At 43.9% G+C, this 16908-nt stretch overlaps 1 protein-coding gene across 6 annotated transcripts in view; it reads right to left on the bottom strand.

Moving 5' to 3' along the window:
* The window catches only part of MATN2 (matrilin 2), a 146203-nt gene that overhangs the window by 128928 nt on the left and 367 nt on the right, over positions 1 to 16908 (bottom strand). For all 6 annotated transcript variants that reach the window (XM_038555136.1, XM_038555132.1, XM_038555134.1 and 3 more), the window contains exon 2: positions 6279 to 6448. In XM_038555136.1, the coding sequence (XP_038411064.1) occupies positions 6279 to 6423 (145 nt within the window). In that variant the 5' untranslated portion in view covers positions 6424 to 6448. The remainder of the gene's footprint in view (positions 1 to 6278; positions 6449 to 16908) is intronic.

Genomic DNA, 16908 nt, shown 5'->3' with positions numbered 1-16908 from the left:
TGGGCACCTATTGCTTAACTTCTCTAGGCCTGGGCATCCTCTTCTGAAAGTGAGATAAACCAATAACCCGCCTTCCAGTGTTTTGTCTTTTTTCTCTCAGATTAAATGAGCTAGTATGTCCCTACTCACAGCAGGGGCTCCATAAATGAGAGCAACCTTCAGAGGTGCTGTGACACATGAGAAACAGTTTTTTTTTTTTTAAAGATTCTATTTATTTATTCATGAGGGACACACAGAGAGAGGCAGAGACACAGGCAGAGGGAGAGACAGGCTCTCTGTGAGGAGCCTGATGTGGGACTCGATCCCAGAACCCCGAGATCATGCCCTGAGCCAAAGGCAGACACTCAACCATTGAGGCACCCAGGAGTCTCAAGAAACAGTCTTTACCTTCAAAAGTGTATAGTCTAAAGGTAAAAACGAGACAAGTACAAAAATAACTAAAATAGGAATCTATCTGGGGTAAGTGCCACTGGTACTCCTTGAAATATAAGACACCTTTACAGAGGACCTGCGATGTACGAGGCCCATCCCAAGAGGGTCCTGCCCGCCTGGGAGAGGGAGGAGCTGGCCCTTGAGCTGGCCCTGGCTGATAACAGGCCTTGGCCAAGGGAAGATATGCCAGGTAGAAGAAAGAGGGTAAACAAAGCCCCTGCAAGCTCAGGGAAGGAGACAAAGTTCAAATCTTGATTAAGTGGCTTCAGGGTGTGTAAGACTTGTGGTCTCAATGGGTCTGTCACTCCAGGAGCCAAAAACTATGGCATCTGCTGTCCTCCCTCACTGAGGGTGCCAGCACATGTCAATTAGGAGGATTGTTTTAGGATGTGGAAATTCATTTACTGGCAGCCAACGCTGAAAATGTTAATAATTATCAACAGAGACAAAAACTTCCATTGGCAACAGAAAGTAGGACATTCTGACACTTAATTCTCTTGGCTGGTCCGTTCCTTCAGTCACATTGCTAATTTAGGAGGTTTCAGGTTCTTACATGAAACACACTGCAATTTTACTAACATTCTCATGTCAGGTTTACTTAGAAATGTATGCAGAAATAAAAATAAGTCCCTCATAAGTCCTGTGATTTCCAAGGAACAGAACTTGGGGCTGTATACAGTGAGTTCTTACATTGTCTTCATTAGCTTTATTTTTAAGTAGTAAATGAACCATGGTGAAGAAATTTCATTAAATTTTGTAGCCTCTACCCCTGAACACCTCTTGAATTTTTCCTAGCAGAGTATGTGTTGGCAGGGGTGGGGTGTGTGTGTGAGTTCTGCTCCCACCACCCCTTGACCATACTATTGGGCCAGCCTCCTTGAAAATCTCTATCTCCCACTTAAAACATTCTCTTTTAAAACACACACATGATTTCTGTGTGGATCAGAAGAGAAAGGAAAAGGTTTTGAGGTTCATTAGGAGAAACGAAATGAGCTAGATTGGTAAATTTAGAAAAGAAGGCAGATGTCAACAAGACCTCCTAAAAGACAACAGGTAGAGCCAGCCCTGAGAAGCATAGACAGTTTGTTCATTCTCCATCTAGAAGTGAGGGGAGTCAGGAGTACGGGAGAAGTTGGGGCAAAGGGTTAAGGTTTCCAAAAGGCTAATAGGAATCCACTGGTTGCCCTGGCAATAGGTCCATCCCCAAATAGCAATATAGGAAAGAGAAAAAATGCAAAATTGCGCACAAGTAAAACAGACAGTAATTAAGTGTGGAGGCCACATGACTCCTGGTTATTGACCTTGAAGGGAACCTAAGGAGGAGTTTGGGTGTTGGGGAGGTGATGTGTGCCACTGATAAAGAATGACTACAAAGCATATGAATCTGGAGGCTTTCACGGGCTTCTCCTCTGGGCACAGGGCACCTGCAGCCCCAACTCCATTGGCTAGCATGATTGCCCGGGAGGGACTTGGGGCTGGAGAAGGGGTTGGTAACCTACACATGTAGTCTCTCCCTACCCTTTGCCACAGCCCAGAGAGGCTGAGGCAGTCCAGATGTCAGAGTGAGTGGACTGAGGGTCAGCACTGATCACTACTGTTGCCTGCTAAAAGTCTTCCAGGGTTCCCATCTCTGACAAATGAAGCCCAAACTCTCTGTCAGGGCCCCACAGGCCCTGGGCCCTCAGTGATTTGGTTCCCTCCTTCAGGCCTGTTTCCAGCTTAGACCACCAGCCTCACAGATGTGGCAGTCCCCAGTGCCTGGCCAGATCCCACCTGCATGCTCTAGCCTCACTCCTTCTGCCCCTCAGGGAGGATCCCTGTCTTCACTAGGAATGCTGCCCTAAACCAGCTGTTTTCAAAGTGTGGTCTGGGGATCCCTAAGGGTCCCTGAGATCCCTTCAAAGGCCCGTAGGTCAGAACTATATCCATAATAGCATGAATGTTTGCTTTTTATATTCTTATTTTCTCATGAGTACATAAAGCGTGAAAATTTTATTAATGTGGCTTTAGTCTCCACATTGCAACTAACCTTTAAGAAACTATAATTTGTCAAGTTTTGGTGTCATGTCAAAAAAGGATGTTCACAATTATATAAAAAGGCTATTAAAATGCTTCTCCTTTCTCAGACTATGTATCTGTGAGGCCATATTCTCTTCACGCAGTCCAACCAAAACATTATGAATGGATAAGGTAAGAATCCAGCTGTCTTCGAATAAGCCAGACAGTAAATCAAAGATGTAGAACTGTGCCATTCTTCTATTTTTTTAACTTAGAAAATGGCATTTTTATACATGTATTTTTATTTATGTTATGGGTTATGTTGTGAGTTTATTATTGTTATTTTTAAATTAACTAATTAATTCATATATATTTAAGTTCTCCATTTCAATTTATAATCCAGGAAATATCAATAGATGTAGCCCTCATAAACAGAAGCCCTTTGGGATCCTAATAATTTTTTGCTGTAAAAGGATCCTGAGACCAGAATGTTTGAGACCCACTGCCTTGTGCTGAGTATACAGAGTAGGGCTACCACCCAGCTAATGTTGCTTCTGTTGCTCATTGATTCCATCAAATTAATGATCTATTTACACATTTGTCTCTCCTACCACACACATGCTTCCTGAGGGTGGTTGTTGTTCTTAAACCCCCTACATCTGCCACATAGCAGATACTCCAGATGAATGAATGAGGTAGGAGATAAGCCCATGTGGACACACGTCACTGATTACCACCTGGGCAGCCTGCAATCATTCATAGCAGGGGCAGATAAATACATGCCTTATTTTTTTATTTTAATTTTTTATAAAGATTTTATTTATTTATTCATGAGAGACACAGAGAGAGAGAGGCAGAGACACAGGCAGAGGGAGAAGCAGGCTCCCTGCAGGAAGCCCAACATGGGACCCAATCCTGGGACTTCAGGATCATGCCCTCAGCCAAAGACAGATGCTCAACCACTAAGCCACCCAGGTGTCCCTCATTATTTTTTTTTAATTAGCTTAAATTGTTACTGGAACTCTGACTTGAATTTACACATAAAATATAAACTTTAGGGTGGGGGGATGGGGTGACTGGGTGACAGACAGTGAGGGGGGCACTTGACGGGATGAGCACTGGGTGTTATGCTATATGTTGGCAAATCGACTCCAATAAAAAAATACCAAAAAAATATAAACTTAAAAAAAATCAGAACATTCAAATGAAGAATTAACCTAAGCAACAATTGTTTCTCTGTTAAACTTTCAGAGACACCCCTGCAAGTAAGTAACTAGTGAAATCCTTCATTCAGGGCATACCTTAAATACAGCCACCACGATTTGCCACAAAAGTGAAACGTGCCTGGGCAATCGTTAGAACATCAAAACCAGGGGATCCCTGGGTGGCGCAGCGGTTTAGTGCCTGCCTTTGGCCCAGGGCGCGATCCTGGAGACCCGGGATCCAATCCCACGTCGGGCTCCTGGTGCATGGAGCCTGCTTCTCCCTCTGCCTATGTCTCTGCCTCTCTCTCTCTCTCTCTCTGTGTGACTATCATAAAAATAAAAAAAAAAAAAGAACATCAAAACCAAGAAGCCAAGAAAAGGGAACACTCAACACGGAAGACATCATATTCTAAGAATAAAGAGAAAGTCACAGAACAGGGCAAGGACTACAGTGAATGTGGCTTCTGCAGCTTTGTTCCCTGTCAGAGGAAGACCACAAGCAGGTGACACTTGAGAATCCAGGCCAAAGTTGTGTTTGCCTTCTGGCTTCATGATTCTCATTCAAGCACGTTCACGAGTCCAGCAGCCTCCAGCACGTCCGGGAGCGGCCCCTGGCACTCTCGGGGGCAGGGAGATGTGCAATGTCCCATTCTCCCCCTAGGCCCTGGTACATTCTCTGGCAAAATGAGGAATGGGATGGGAGAGGTGTGAGGGGGGAAGGTGGTGTAATACTGGAGGTGGGTTGATGCCTTTGGCTTCTCTGATTTCAGAAGACAAAGAGTTTCTACTTCAGAGCCTGAGCTTGAGGCCAAGGAGAGGGCAGCGAATGTTGCCAGCTAGGGAAGACCCAGTGTGTGAGGGGAGGTATTTAGGGCCAAGAGGACTATGCTTTTCCAGCTAAGTGTGTGGTGGCTCATTCTGAAAGCCCCATCAGAAACCTAGCTGTGCAACTGCTGCTGGTGCAGTAGGATCAGGCATGCTCAGTCTGTCTCTCTCTCCACGAGCATCTGTGCGCACATACATACATACATACATGTATATACATGTTTATCACCTTGAAATTTGTGGGGGTTTTTAAGATTTTAAGAGGCAGAAGGTGAGGAGGAAGCAGACTCCCCTGCTGAGCAGGGGGCCCAATGTGGGGCTTGAGCCCAGGAACCCGGGATCATGACCCAAGCCAAAGGCAGACACTTACTTAACCAGGGGATCCACCCAGGAATCTCTTGAAATTTGTTTTTGAGAAGTTCTTCCATCAGTGTAATAAACATCCCCCAATCCTTGCCACACTTGCAAAAGTCCTATGTTTATGTCACTATGGAAACAGAGAGTCTCCGAAGACTGAAGATATGGCAGGTCCAGGATCATGGGGCCATCATTTAGTTAACATCAGTAAAGATGCTAACCTCTCAAAAGAGTGTGTTGGGTTCCCCTGGTCTCTGATTATGATTTTGAATGCTGAGGCTGCCGGGCAATTGGGCAGTTTGCTCAATGACCTTTGTAGGCAGCCAGATTCTGTCAGCCGGCTGACAGGCTATAAAACATAGTTTCAGAGAACTTCAAAGAGTGACCATGATAGTAATGCTATCATTCATTGCATACCTTCAATTTACATTTATTATTTATTTTCTCCTTACAAAAATATTCCCAGGTCAGCATTAGCATTCCCATTTTATGGGTGGGGAACTGAACTTCAGAGGGACAACACTGCCTAAGTATACACATCTGGTAAGCCGTCAGAGCCAGGACTTGAACCCAGGTCTTGCCAAAACTCATTCTCTTTCCACTGGCCAATATTCTTATTCCCTCCACATCCTGGGCTTACCAGAGCCTGTTTTTACAACCAGCTTCATTTATCCATAGTCTGCATGTTCTCATGATCTTTCCTTTTTCTTGGAGAAAGAGAAAAATTCACCTGAAGAAAACATGTTCATAACAGAACCTCAATATTATCTCTTCCTGATATCTTGACAGTGTCCCCACCTCTTTTCTGCAGCTGCTCCCACCTCCTACAAACCTCCTGCTCTTTTCCCCCTGCTGTCAAACAGGGAAGCATTATTAACACAGATTAGTTGGACAAATCCAATAAAAAAAAAAAACTCTCATAACACCCTTGTCCAGACAAGTACAACCAGGCCCTTTTTAGATCTTTTCCTTGCATATTGGAGAAAAGCCATGAGCCTCAGATTAAATGGAAGGCTTTGAAACAGAAAGGTTTCAGTTTCATTTTGAAAACTGCATGCAAAAAAAAAAAGAAAGAAAGAAGAAAGAAAAGAAAGAAAGAAAGAAAGAAAGAAAGAAAGAAAGAAAGAAAGAAGGAAGGAAGGAAGGAAGGAAGGAAGGAAGGAAGGAAGGAAGGAAGGAAGAAGAAAGAGAAAGAAAGAAAGAAAGAAAGAAAGAAAGAAAGAAAGAAAGAAAGAAAGAAAGAAAGAAAGAAAGAAAGAAAGAAAGAAAACTGCATGCACTCCTGGCTGACGAGACCCATTCCCTCCCAGCACCCCCCCACCCCCCCTGCCCACACCCACCCACCCGGAGACCCGGGGATAGAAAGGCTTCCCGACTGACATGTATCCGTCCCCGGGTCTGGAGGTCCACACTTAACCACCTCCTCCTGCTTGCTGCATAGGTAGAGCCCCTGTCACTCACCCAGGAGGGCCGTCTGGGGATGGGTCCAAGCATGTCTCCCTCTGGAGATGGACCTCCAGGGAGTCCGCTCTTTGGCCTCAGCAGGGAGGACAAGGAGGATCTGTCCGAGGACCAACAGAAAGCAGCCCACCAGCATCTTTTCCATCTTCAGGAAGAGGAAGAAGGTAAAGCTGTGACAAATAGGAGAAAGAAGCAGGGTGAGATTTCCAGGTCTATTTGAACTCTAGGGGCTACAGACCCGCTGTGCCAGGTATCTTTTTCAGTATCGAAATGCCACTTGTCCATAAAAATGACATTTATGTGTTTCATCCTTAAGAAGTCAAGTAACTTCCAATGGTAGGTTCTTGGATACTCTACGCAGGGTATGCATATTAAAAATTTTTCATCACTTTCATTTCTGTAAGACTGAATGGAAAACTTGACAGGGGGAAAAAAATCTGTCCTAAAATTTTTCCTCAATTATTTATTATCAATTATTATAATCATATCTTGGATTTGGAAAAGGAAAAACTATATCTGAAGATTCCAAGTAACATATTCTTTCAGCCTAATAATAGTGTATGGTACAAATTACTATATATAAATTCCCAAGGGATCAATGTATGACTGATATAAGGTAGCATCACATAGCAAGCCTCCCAGCCTCCCTGCCTCCCACACACATCTATTAAGAGGCAGCATGGGGCAGTAGTTAAGTGCTTGGACTCTGGCACCAATCTTCCTGGCTTTGAATCCTGACGGACATTCACTGTGTATGACCTTGGCCAAGCTACTTAACCTCCTGAGCCATGTGGGACTATGGGATAATATTAGTTAATTGAGTGAATTTATACACACTCAGAATAGTGCCTGGCACACATGGGGAAGTGGGCACAAGCAAATGAGCAAAGGAGCTAGGGGACCAGAGAAGAATAGGATCAAACCCGGTGTTGAGCAGGAGACTCTTAGATGCATAAGGATTCTAACTCTGAATTGAGTTCCAGGGATCTGCAGGAGCAAGGGGATTTTCAACCAGAGAAGCACTCAGTCTACCAGAACAGCATCACCTTTACCCCTTTTCTGTATTGGTGCTGGAGGCTGGCTGGCATAAAGGCTCACTAGGACTCTAAGCAGGGAAGCGACATGATCAGAACCAGGTTTCCCCAGGATGGCCAATCTCCATGCTCCACATGGGATGACAAAGGTACTTGGCCACATGGTGAGTGATAGCAAGATTATTTTGCTTGGGGGCACCTGGGGAGCTCAGGTGTTTAAATATCTGACACTTGATCTCAGGATCATGAGATCAAGCCCTGTGTCAGGCTCCTTGCCTGGCATGGAACTGGCTTGAGATTCTCTCTCTCTCTCTGTGTCCCTTCCTATTACCCCCCTCACTATTTCTCTTTCTCTTTCTCTCACTCAAGTAAATAAATAAATCCTAAAAAAAAAAAAAAAAAAAGACTGTCTTGCCTGGCTAAACTTCATGGAGAAGGTAATGTCCTGAGACTAGGTTTAAATTTATTCTCTCATTTTCTATGAATATAATGAGTGTCATTGCAATTTATTAATTTATATAAATTAGGTAGGGAGGGGGAAAGATTTAAAGAGGAACAACATTTAAGTAACATCATTTGCATGTCAAATCTTTACTAAGTCCTTGTTTCATGCTTGGCAATTTCACCCAACTGACTTCATTTAATCTTCATATCTATCTCGTAGAAATCAAAATTATTACTTCTGCATTTTAGAGATGAGGACACAGAGGCTCAGAGAAGCTCAGTAACATGATCAAGGTCACACAGCTACAGTAAGTAGCAAAGCAGGGATTCAAACCCAGGGAAAGCAGGTCAATTTACCAATTCATTGACTAACAGAAAGCCCAGTCAGCAGTCAGCTGCAAGCCAAATCCCTAGAAAACAATTCGTGAAAGAGTATAGCTGTTCTGCTCTCAGAGGCAGGAACAGGACGGGGCTAGGGCAAGGATTATCTCCTAAAACTTAAAAAAAAAAAAAAAAAAAAGACAAACTCAGTAATTAGTGATTTGTTCTTTCAACAAATTGCTCTCAGGAATTGACCTGGAGATAAACCCAGGCTGTCAACCTTCAAAGTCCACAGTTTCTCACACTTGCTGTATAGAACTAACTCACTTTTCCCTGTGCATTAAAATTATATTAAAACTAGCAAATATTTATTCAGCACGTACTATGTGCCAGGCACTGGGCCAAATGCTTTAAATGTATTAAGTCATTTAATTTGAACAGTAACTCAGAGAAGGTAGATAATTTACCTCAGGTCGTGCAGCTGATAAAGAGGTGAAGCTCCAAAGCACGCTGGCTCATTACTGATAACTACTGCCCCCAACTTTTTAAATGAATTAAACTCTTCACTAATTAGATTGGCCCCTTTTTATAGCTGTAACCGAGATTCCTTCTGAGAAAAGGAAGAACACTTAGAAGATTTTGCCTCTCTCTCTGGTTTTAAATCTACTATTTGCTTTCAAGCTTCCTGGGTATGTATCACATTTTATATGACATTGTAAGTGTGTTATGTCATTTATATGTGATTTATTATTTTACTGCTTTCCCCTTCTTCGTCCAAACTGAGAAAATACCAAGTCCCCCTTTATTTCAAAACTATACAACATGTGCTCTAGGCCTACTGCCAACCTGACATATTTGCATTTATATCCAAACATTTGAGACATGACGTGATGGGTGATTACCATTTTCAAAATAAACAATACCATTTCATGTGGTTGAGTTTACTGCTGATTTCAAGAACTGCTTGTGTTTTCAGGTCACCATCACTAACCAAAAGGCACTAAGGATAGGTGAAGGGTAGGGCGTGAAAAATAAACAGAACATGGGGCACATGGCTGGCTTGGTCAGTAGAGCATGAGACTCCTGATCTCAAGGTGGTGAGTTCAAGTCCCATGTTGCGCATAGAGCTTACTTAAAGAAAAAGAAAACACAGAACCAAGCATTTCTAGGTGTCTTAACACTGAGCAGGTTACTCCTATCCTGTCAGTGCCTCAGTCTCCTCATCTTTAAAGTGGGAATAAGAAATAGGCCTGGTTTTGTACGGATTAAATGAGTCCATATATATAAAGCACAGAGAACACTGAATGGCACATACTAAGGGCTCAGTAAGCTACTTGCTGTATTCTTATCAATATGCAATCAAACCAAGTAATGTAAAGTACACATTGTTCATTTTGTCATATTAAGCCATTTAACGCACATTAAATTGACCAGTATAATAGAATAATGACATGCAAATATATAACTTAAAAATACATGTTAGTATCTGAAAATATTGAAAACTCTTTCTTCAAAATGCAATGGCATGGCAAGTCACAAGCTGGTAGAAAAGATTTGTACAACCTATCTAATCTGTTATTTATATCTGACTATATGAACTCTTAAAAACTCAATAAGAAGAAGGCAAATAGCCCATCTGAAAATATGTGAAATATCTGAACAGTCACATCAGCAAAGAAGATATTTGGATGACAAATAGAAATATGAAGACATGTTCAACATTCTTAGTCATTAGAAAAATGCAAAGTAAAACCACAGTGAGGTTCCATGACAAATCCACTAGAAAAACTAAAATTAAAAAGACAGATATAACCAGATATTGGGAATATGTGGAGAAATGAAAACCCTAATACATTGCTGGTAAGAATACAAAATGGTGCAGCCACTCTGAAAAACAAATCGCCAGTTTCTCATGAATTCAATATACGTTTGCTAAATGATGCAGCACAGGTGACCAGCTGTCCTGGTTTCCCAGAACTGTCCATGTTTGAGCACTGAAAGTTCTGCATCAGTCCTAGAGAGATTGAGAGATTTCATCTTGCCACCAGCAACCCCAATCCTTAGAATTTACCCCAAAGATAGGAAAACACATTCACACAAAGACTCATACTCAGATGCTCATAGAAGCTTTATTTATTTATTTATAAAAGCTAAAAACAGGATACAACTCAAATGTCCACACACTGATGAATGAAAAATAAACTGTAGTGCATCCACACAATGGATTACTACTCAGCAATTAAAGGTTGAATCTTAAAATAATTATGTTGAGTGAAAGCAGCCAGATACAAAAAGACCATATACTATATGATTCTATTTATGTGACATTCAGTAAAGAGAAACAGTATATGACAAAAAGCAGATCAGTGGTTCCAGGGCCTGGGGGTGGGTAAAGATCAGCTACAAAGGGACACAAGGGAAATCTGGGTGGGTGGGTGGATGATGAAAGTGTTTATATCACAAGTATGGTGGAGGTCACATGACTCTATGCATTTGTCAGAACTCATCAAATTGTCCCCTAAAAATAATTAATTTTATTGTATGTAAGCTATACTTCAAAAAAGCTATTTGAAAGAAACCAAAGGAATGGGGGAAAGAATATTGTATACAGACCAACATAAAACCAATATGACAATATTAATACAGGCAAGATAGATTTTTTTTTAAAAAATGCAGTGGCAGTGAAACAAGAAAAAAAGGTCAGTGCATGGAACCCATATTAATAATGTTTCTCGCTGGGCACTTAGAGCTGCTTGCATTTGAAGAGCAGGAACCAGTTCTAGCTGGGAAGTGGACTGATGCTTGCGAAACAGTTCCTTTCATGTATGTGCATAGGGAGATTTTTGTGCTGGGAAACAGAAGTTAATTCAATCTGAACAGATTCCATGAAGCATTTAGGGGCACAGAAAGAATATTTTTTAAAAAATACAACAACTTGGACTTTTGTTTTCACATTTTTTCTCCTCTCCATGGGACAATGAGTCTTTTCATTTAGCCTTAGCAAGAAGGTGGGGAAGGAGAGAGAGGAGATCGCTCTGACCCTCTCAGCCTTGGGTTCTTCTAAGCATCACCATTCCAAGTAGATTGTCAAGCGAGTGGAATCCCACCAAAGCCAGCAGGATGTGCTGTGGGCCTTGAAAGGAGAGGCCTGCCCCTTTTAGAATACCCCATGTGACCCCAGTTAGGTAACTTATCCCTCTGGGTTTTAATGAGTCAGCTGTCAAAGGAGAGATGTGGCTTGCGAATGCTTCTTGGCCTACAGCAGGCCACAGGCCAGCACAATCCTGCCATCCTAAAGTAGCCTGGACATAGCTTTCTACAAGGTGGTAAACTGCCTCTGGACAAGAATAAAAAGAGGGTAGGCCATTCATACTTAAGTGCCTGCTATGTGCCAGGGCATTTTGTATATTATCATCTCATTCGATCCCTACAATCAATCTGTCAGGTGAACAAGTTTCCAATTTCATGAATGAGACACTGAGATTCACAGATGGGCACTCTCCAAGGCCTGAGAGCTAGCTAAGTGGCAAAGCCAAGCTCCTCTCCCCACCATCTCTCAGGCCAGAGGAACTCAGATTCTTGTCATAGCTGGGTGCCTGCCTCCCTCCACACTGGTCCCTTGGCCTAGAAGTTCTACATTAATTAAAATTGCATTCATTCCTCAAGGCTCAGCTCATTGTGTTACCCATTCTCTAAAATGTTCTCCAATTTTCCCAATTAGGATTGACTTTTCTATACACCGCTAACAATGGGTTCATTGTCTGCTCTAGCACTTGGTTTCTTTTTCTTGCTACCAGATCTGTCTCCCTGACTGGTCTGTGAGCTGTTCCTTGGGACCTTGTCATTACTGTATCACCCATGTGCTGGGGGCTGAATTTTATAAATATGTTTTTAGAAAACAGACAGACAAATGTTGAATAAACACATTTACTGACCAATAAAAGACCAATAAATGTTGAATCAAACTGGCCCCAGTTCTGCAGCTAACAACTGCCAAGTCCTAGCTCTTGTCTTTCTCTGTAGTTTATTTGCCTGAATATAGGTGGCCCTGATGGCTATCTCCTATGATGGGAGGATTCTCTCCCTCAAATTTCTTGGCCAAGTTAAATATGTAATTTTAAAAGGATATAGGTGAAATATCAAATATTTAGTCATAATAACTAATCAACTTAGTCACAAATGCACATTCAAAACTGTTTAAGTTATAAAACAATATATCACTGTGGAAATATGGTTTTTTTCATTAAAAATGTTTCATTAAACAATGTTTTCAAATGCTTGCCCTTTAAGCATCACTATTCTGTCAACACTAAAGATACTTTTTGAGTCTTCTAACCTCTTCACTTGGTCTAAGTTGTCTGAGATACAGCACTTTCCAGACCCATAGCTGACGCTATCACTGGAGGTTTTATCTCCCGTCAGCAGGTGCCACTTATGTAACATGAGGACAGTATATGTCCTGGAGGCCCAAAATCACCATCTCAGCAACTTAGTTATTCATTGTGTTGTTCTTTAAAGGATTGTATCCAGCATCATCCAATCCTTGCAGAATTGTGAAATTCTGCCCTCAAAAATAATTAGAAAATTTGAGTTAATTTTTATTCTTTTGATGTGTATCTATACATATCTAAAACTAGCACATTGATTGAGAATGTTTTGTGTATTTGAGATTGTTTAATTGTGTTTTGTGATTTGAGAATGTTTAATGTACCTTCCCCAAACAGCAGTTTGTTCAAAATATTTGCTAGAGTCCCTGTTCTTTGAGAGCCTTTGCAAGGCCTCAAATATAGGGCAATTTCTTCTTTTTCTAAGGAATAATTTTTTTGGGGAAAAAAAACCTTTCCTTCATATTTTGGTATATATGATCATTCCTTCCATATCTTTTTTTCCCTTCCATGCACTCAAGCACCAAGTCCTGCCATTTTTTTCTCCATGATGTCACTCATGTCTTCTTCCCTTTCCATACATACCAAGGTCACAGCCCTAGAACTTTATTCCCATCAGAGAGACCACTGGCAGTTATCCTCCAATTTCTTCCTTCCTCTCTTTTCTTAGTACTACCCCCACTTTTTTTTTAATTTTTTTTCAATTTTTATTTATTTATGATAGTCACAGAGAGAGAGAGAGAGAGAGAGGCAGAGACACAGGCAGAGGGATAAGCAGGCTCCATGCACTGGGAGTCTGATGTGGGATTCGATCCCGGGTTTCCAGGATCACGCCCTGGGCCAAAGGCAGGCGCCAAACCGCTGCACCACCCAAGGATCCCCTACCCCCACTTTTTAACCAGACTTGTGACAGGCTGGAATAAAGACCATGGCTCCCAGTTCTCCCTTCTTGCCTTTGTGACTACATGCTGGCCAGGGGATGGCAGTGGACATGGTATGTACAACTTCTGAAAAGCATCCTAAAGGAGGGATGGGAACGACCTCCTTGCTTTTCCCCTTCCTCCTGGCTGGAATGAGGACATCGTGGCTGGATACCCAGCAGTCATTTTGAACCATGATCCACGATGGAAACAGAAGCCGTGCTACATGGTAAGGCAAGGCACAGGACTGTGGGTGCCTGACCCCACCCTCACCCTGGACTCACTGCCTCCAGGCTTCTAGAATGCAAGACAGAAATCAACTTCCTTCTTTAAGCCACTGTTATTTCAGGTTTTTTTTTTGTAAGGTGGAATTGAACATTCGTCCTAACGAATAGACTATTTCTAAGTCTCTCCTACTGAATCCATCTAGCACCAGGGCTGAATTCAATCTTCCCAACACACTATTGTGCTAATCAGACTCCTGCTCAAAAGCTGCCAGTGACTTCCAACTTTCACGTGCCTATCGGATAAAATCTAGATTCCTTAGTTTAGCATTCAAAGCCCTGTCACCTGGCCCTGTGTTGTAATGCTACACTGCCCCACCTACCCCACCAAAACACACACACACACACATACACACAGACACACACACATTAACCCTTCATCCAGCCCCACCCCATAACCTTACACAACGTCTTTTACTCTCTGCTGGTTGGATTGAGTTGATAACAACTGACATGTGGGTAGGTAGTCACTCCCTCTCAAAATGAACTGATGGAAAGAACCCAAATGATACACTGTGCTGGAGTCATACATGAGATATTATGCAGCAAGAGAAAAGAATGAATTACCACTTCATGCATTAACATCATACATGTACAAACATATTATTGAACAAAATAAAATTCAAAATAGATAAAACTAATCTACTATCATAGGAATCAGGATAGTGGTTACACTTAGGTGTCAGTGCATAGAAAGAGGCATGAAGGGAGTTTGGGGTCCTGAAAATGTTCTATTGATTCATCAGAATGCTGATTACACGTTCATGAGAAATAATCCTGCTGTATCCGTGCTTTGTGGCATCCGAAGTCCCATAACCTGGCCTTACGCTACAATGCTAACCTCAACAATTCCCCCCAGCCATCCCCTCCCCGACACACATACAAACACACACATATACCAGCAGACACATGGGGCCAAGACTGGAACCCAGGTCCCTCAGGTGCCCAGCTCAGTGTGTTCTGGGTTGTACCTCCACTGCCTCTCATCACTGACATCGTCATTACCACCAATTCGTGACAACAGCTCAAGCCTCTGGAATCAAGCCCAGCCCTGCCTTCCTCTCTGAGTCCCCTCCAGGATCCTGTCAGGTAAGGCAGCAATGGCTGTCTGCCAAGCCACATGGCAGGGTTCAAAGATGACCTCACAGTCTGGAGCTCCAAGTGGCAACTGGTCCCTTGGAAGTGCCTCTGGCGCTGTTTACTAGCAACAGTGACGACATGCTCCACTTTCCATGGCACTTCAGCCTCCATCTCCCCATGACCCTCCTGAGCTATTCTCATATGCACATTAAAGAGGGCAGCCCTCCTGAGCATCCCTAAAGATGGGGAGTCCCAGGGACATGGGTGCTGCAGACCAGAGAGCAGTGAGTCCTGAGGAAAGCACTTAGAGACTCTCTTACCCACTTGACTGGCCTTAAACTCAACCACCCACCCCTCAGTCTTAGCACGTCCGCTGTCACTGCCTTCCCAGTTTCACACCCAACACCGTGTGCTTGCCAGCGTTTACACCCATCACACCCTTTGGCCTGCTTTTCCTGAGACCTGAGCCTGTCTCTACCACTTTCTCCAGCCACACCCCTGCCTTACTCCTTGCCTTCTTTTAGGCACCAGTCACACCTGTTTCGAGGAAAATTGTGGGATTTCCTTCTAGAGCCTCCAAAGACCCTCTTATTGCTTTTCTATCTTTCAAGAAGCAATCATCTATTTCCTTTTCTTTAAATTATTTTTAAAGATTTTATTTATTTATTCATGAGAGACACACACACACACACAGAGAGAGAGAGAGGGAGGCACAGACATAGGCAGAGGGAGAAGCAGGCTCCATGCAGGGAGCCCGATGTGGGACTCGATCCCAGGTCTCCAGGATCACACCCTGGGCGGAAGGTGGCGCTAAACCACTGAGCCACTGGGGCTGCCCACCTTTCTTTAAATTTTGAGCCACATTACTCAAGCCACATTACAACCACCTCTTGCTGAACAGAGATACATAGTGTTCGCTGATAAGAGCTTAGGGCCTGACAACCATATGAAGGTATCTCAGAGGGGGACTCTGCTATGGCATCTCCAGTGAGTGAGCTCAGGCCACAGTGGCTCCAGTTTGCTTGTGTCTGGATGCTAGGAGCAAGGTACCCTGGAGCCCTGGTTTACAAAAGAGTCCTGGCAGCTGGGAGGCCTGAGGCTGAATTCTACTGGCAGGAATAAAAGTATGAACAGGTAGTAAAGAGCCACAGATCTCTGCTTTCCCAAGGGGATTCTAAGGCACCAAACTTCACTGTCTAAGAGGAAACTTTCCAGGCCATAAATCCATTTTGGTATCTTGATATGATCTTATGACAGTGTCCCTGAGAAAGCAGGCAAGGAGAGCTATGCAGGAGTGGAGTCCAGAATGGAAAACCCCAGTTAAACACATATGATTATCTGTCATTTTCATGTATCTGTGATGAGGCTATCTTCCTGAGTTGGGGAGGTGGTGAGTGCTCACAGGAACTCCTTGCTTTCCCTGGAAAGAGGGGTCATGAAACTCACTACCTAGCGTTAGGATGTGCCTGGAACTGTTCGAAGGACTTTAATTCTCACAGCCCTGCAGGTATTACCAACCCCATTAGACAACTGAGGCATAGAGTAGTTAAGTAACTCCAAGGTTACCAACCTGTGAGCTTCACAGCTAGCGTTTGAACCTCGGCAGGCTAATTCCAGACTCTGTGCCCTTGACCACCAGCCCCCACGACCTCCCTTCTCCTGGAAGGCCCATTCAGTGCACTGGGTGCAGCTGCAGCCTGGCTCCCTGATTTATGACAATTTGAAACCCAGTCAGTCGGGTTAGCTCAGAGTGGCTGTCTGTCCGAGGATCTACCTTCCCACGGTCCCATCCTGGAGCCATGAACCACACGGAGTCCGCAAGCCTCTGTCCCCTCCGCAAACCGTCCTGGCGGTTTCCAGCGACTCGCACACAACGCCCTCCCCTTTCTGTCCCTCCTCCACAAAGGAGAGACACCGCAGGGGACCGAGGCCCAACACAGATGCCGCGGCCGGCCGGGGGGCGAAGCCGACTCACGCCTCACGGCCGCCCCACGAGTCTGTCTCCCCGGGGCCGCGGGAGCCGGGCCCGGAGTCCCCGCGGCGGGACACAGCGCCCCCGCCGGGCCCTGCAGGACGCCGGCCGCGCCGGGAGCCGAGCCGGGAGCGCGCCCGCTGGGCCGCCGGGGGGGGGGGGGGGACCCCGTTAGTCCGCCGTCGGCCCG

The sequence above is a fragment of the Canis lupus genome, chromosome 13 (assembly GCF_011100685.1).
Source record: "Canis lupus familiaris isolate Mischka breed German Shepherd chromosome 13, alternate assembly UU_Cfam_GSD_1.0, whole genome shotgun sequence".
In the NCBI taxonomy this organism is placed as follows: Eukaryota; Metazoa; Chordata; class Mammalia; order Carnivora; family Canidae; genus Canis; species Canis lupus.
Note: the sequence above shows the minus strand (reverse complement) of the source record. Positions and strands in the feature narration are given on the sequence as shown.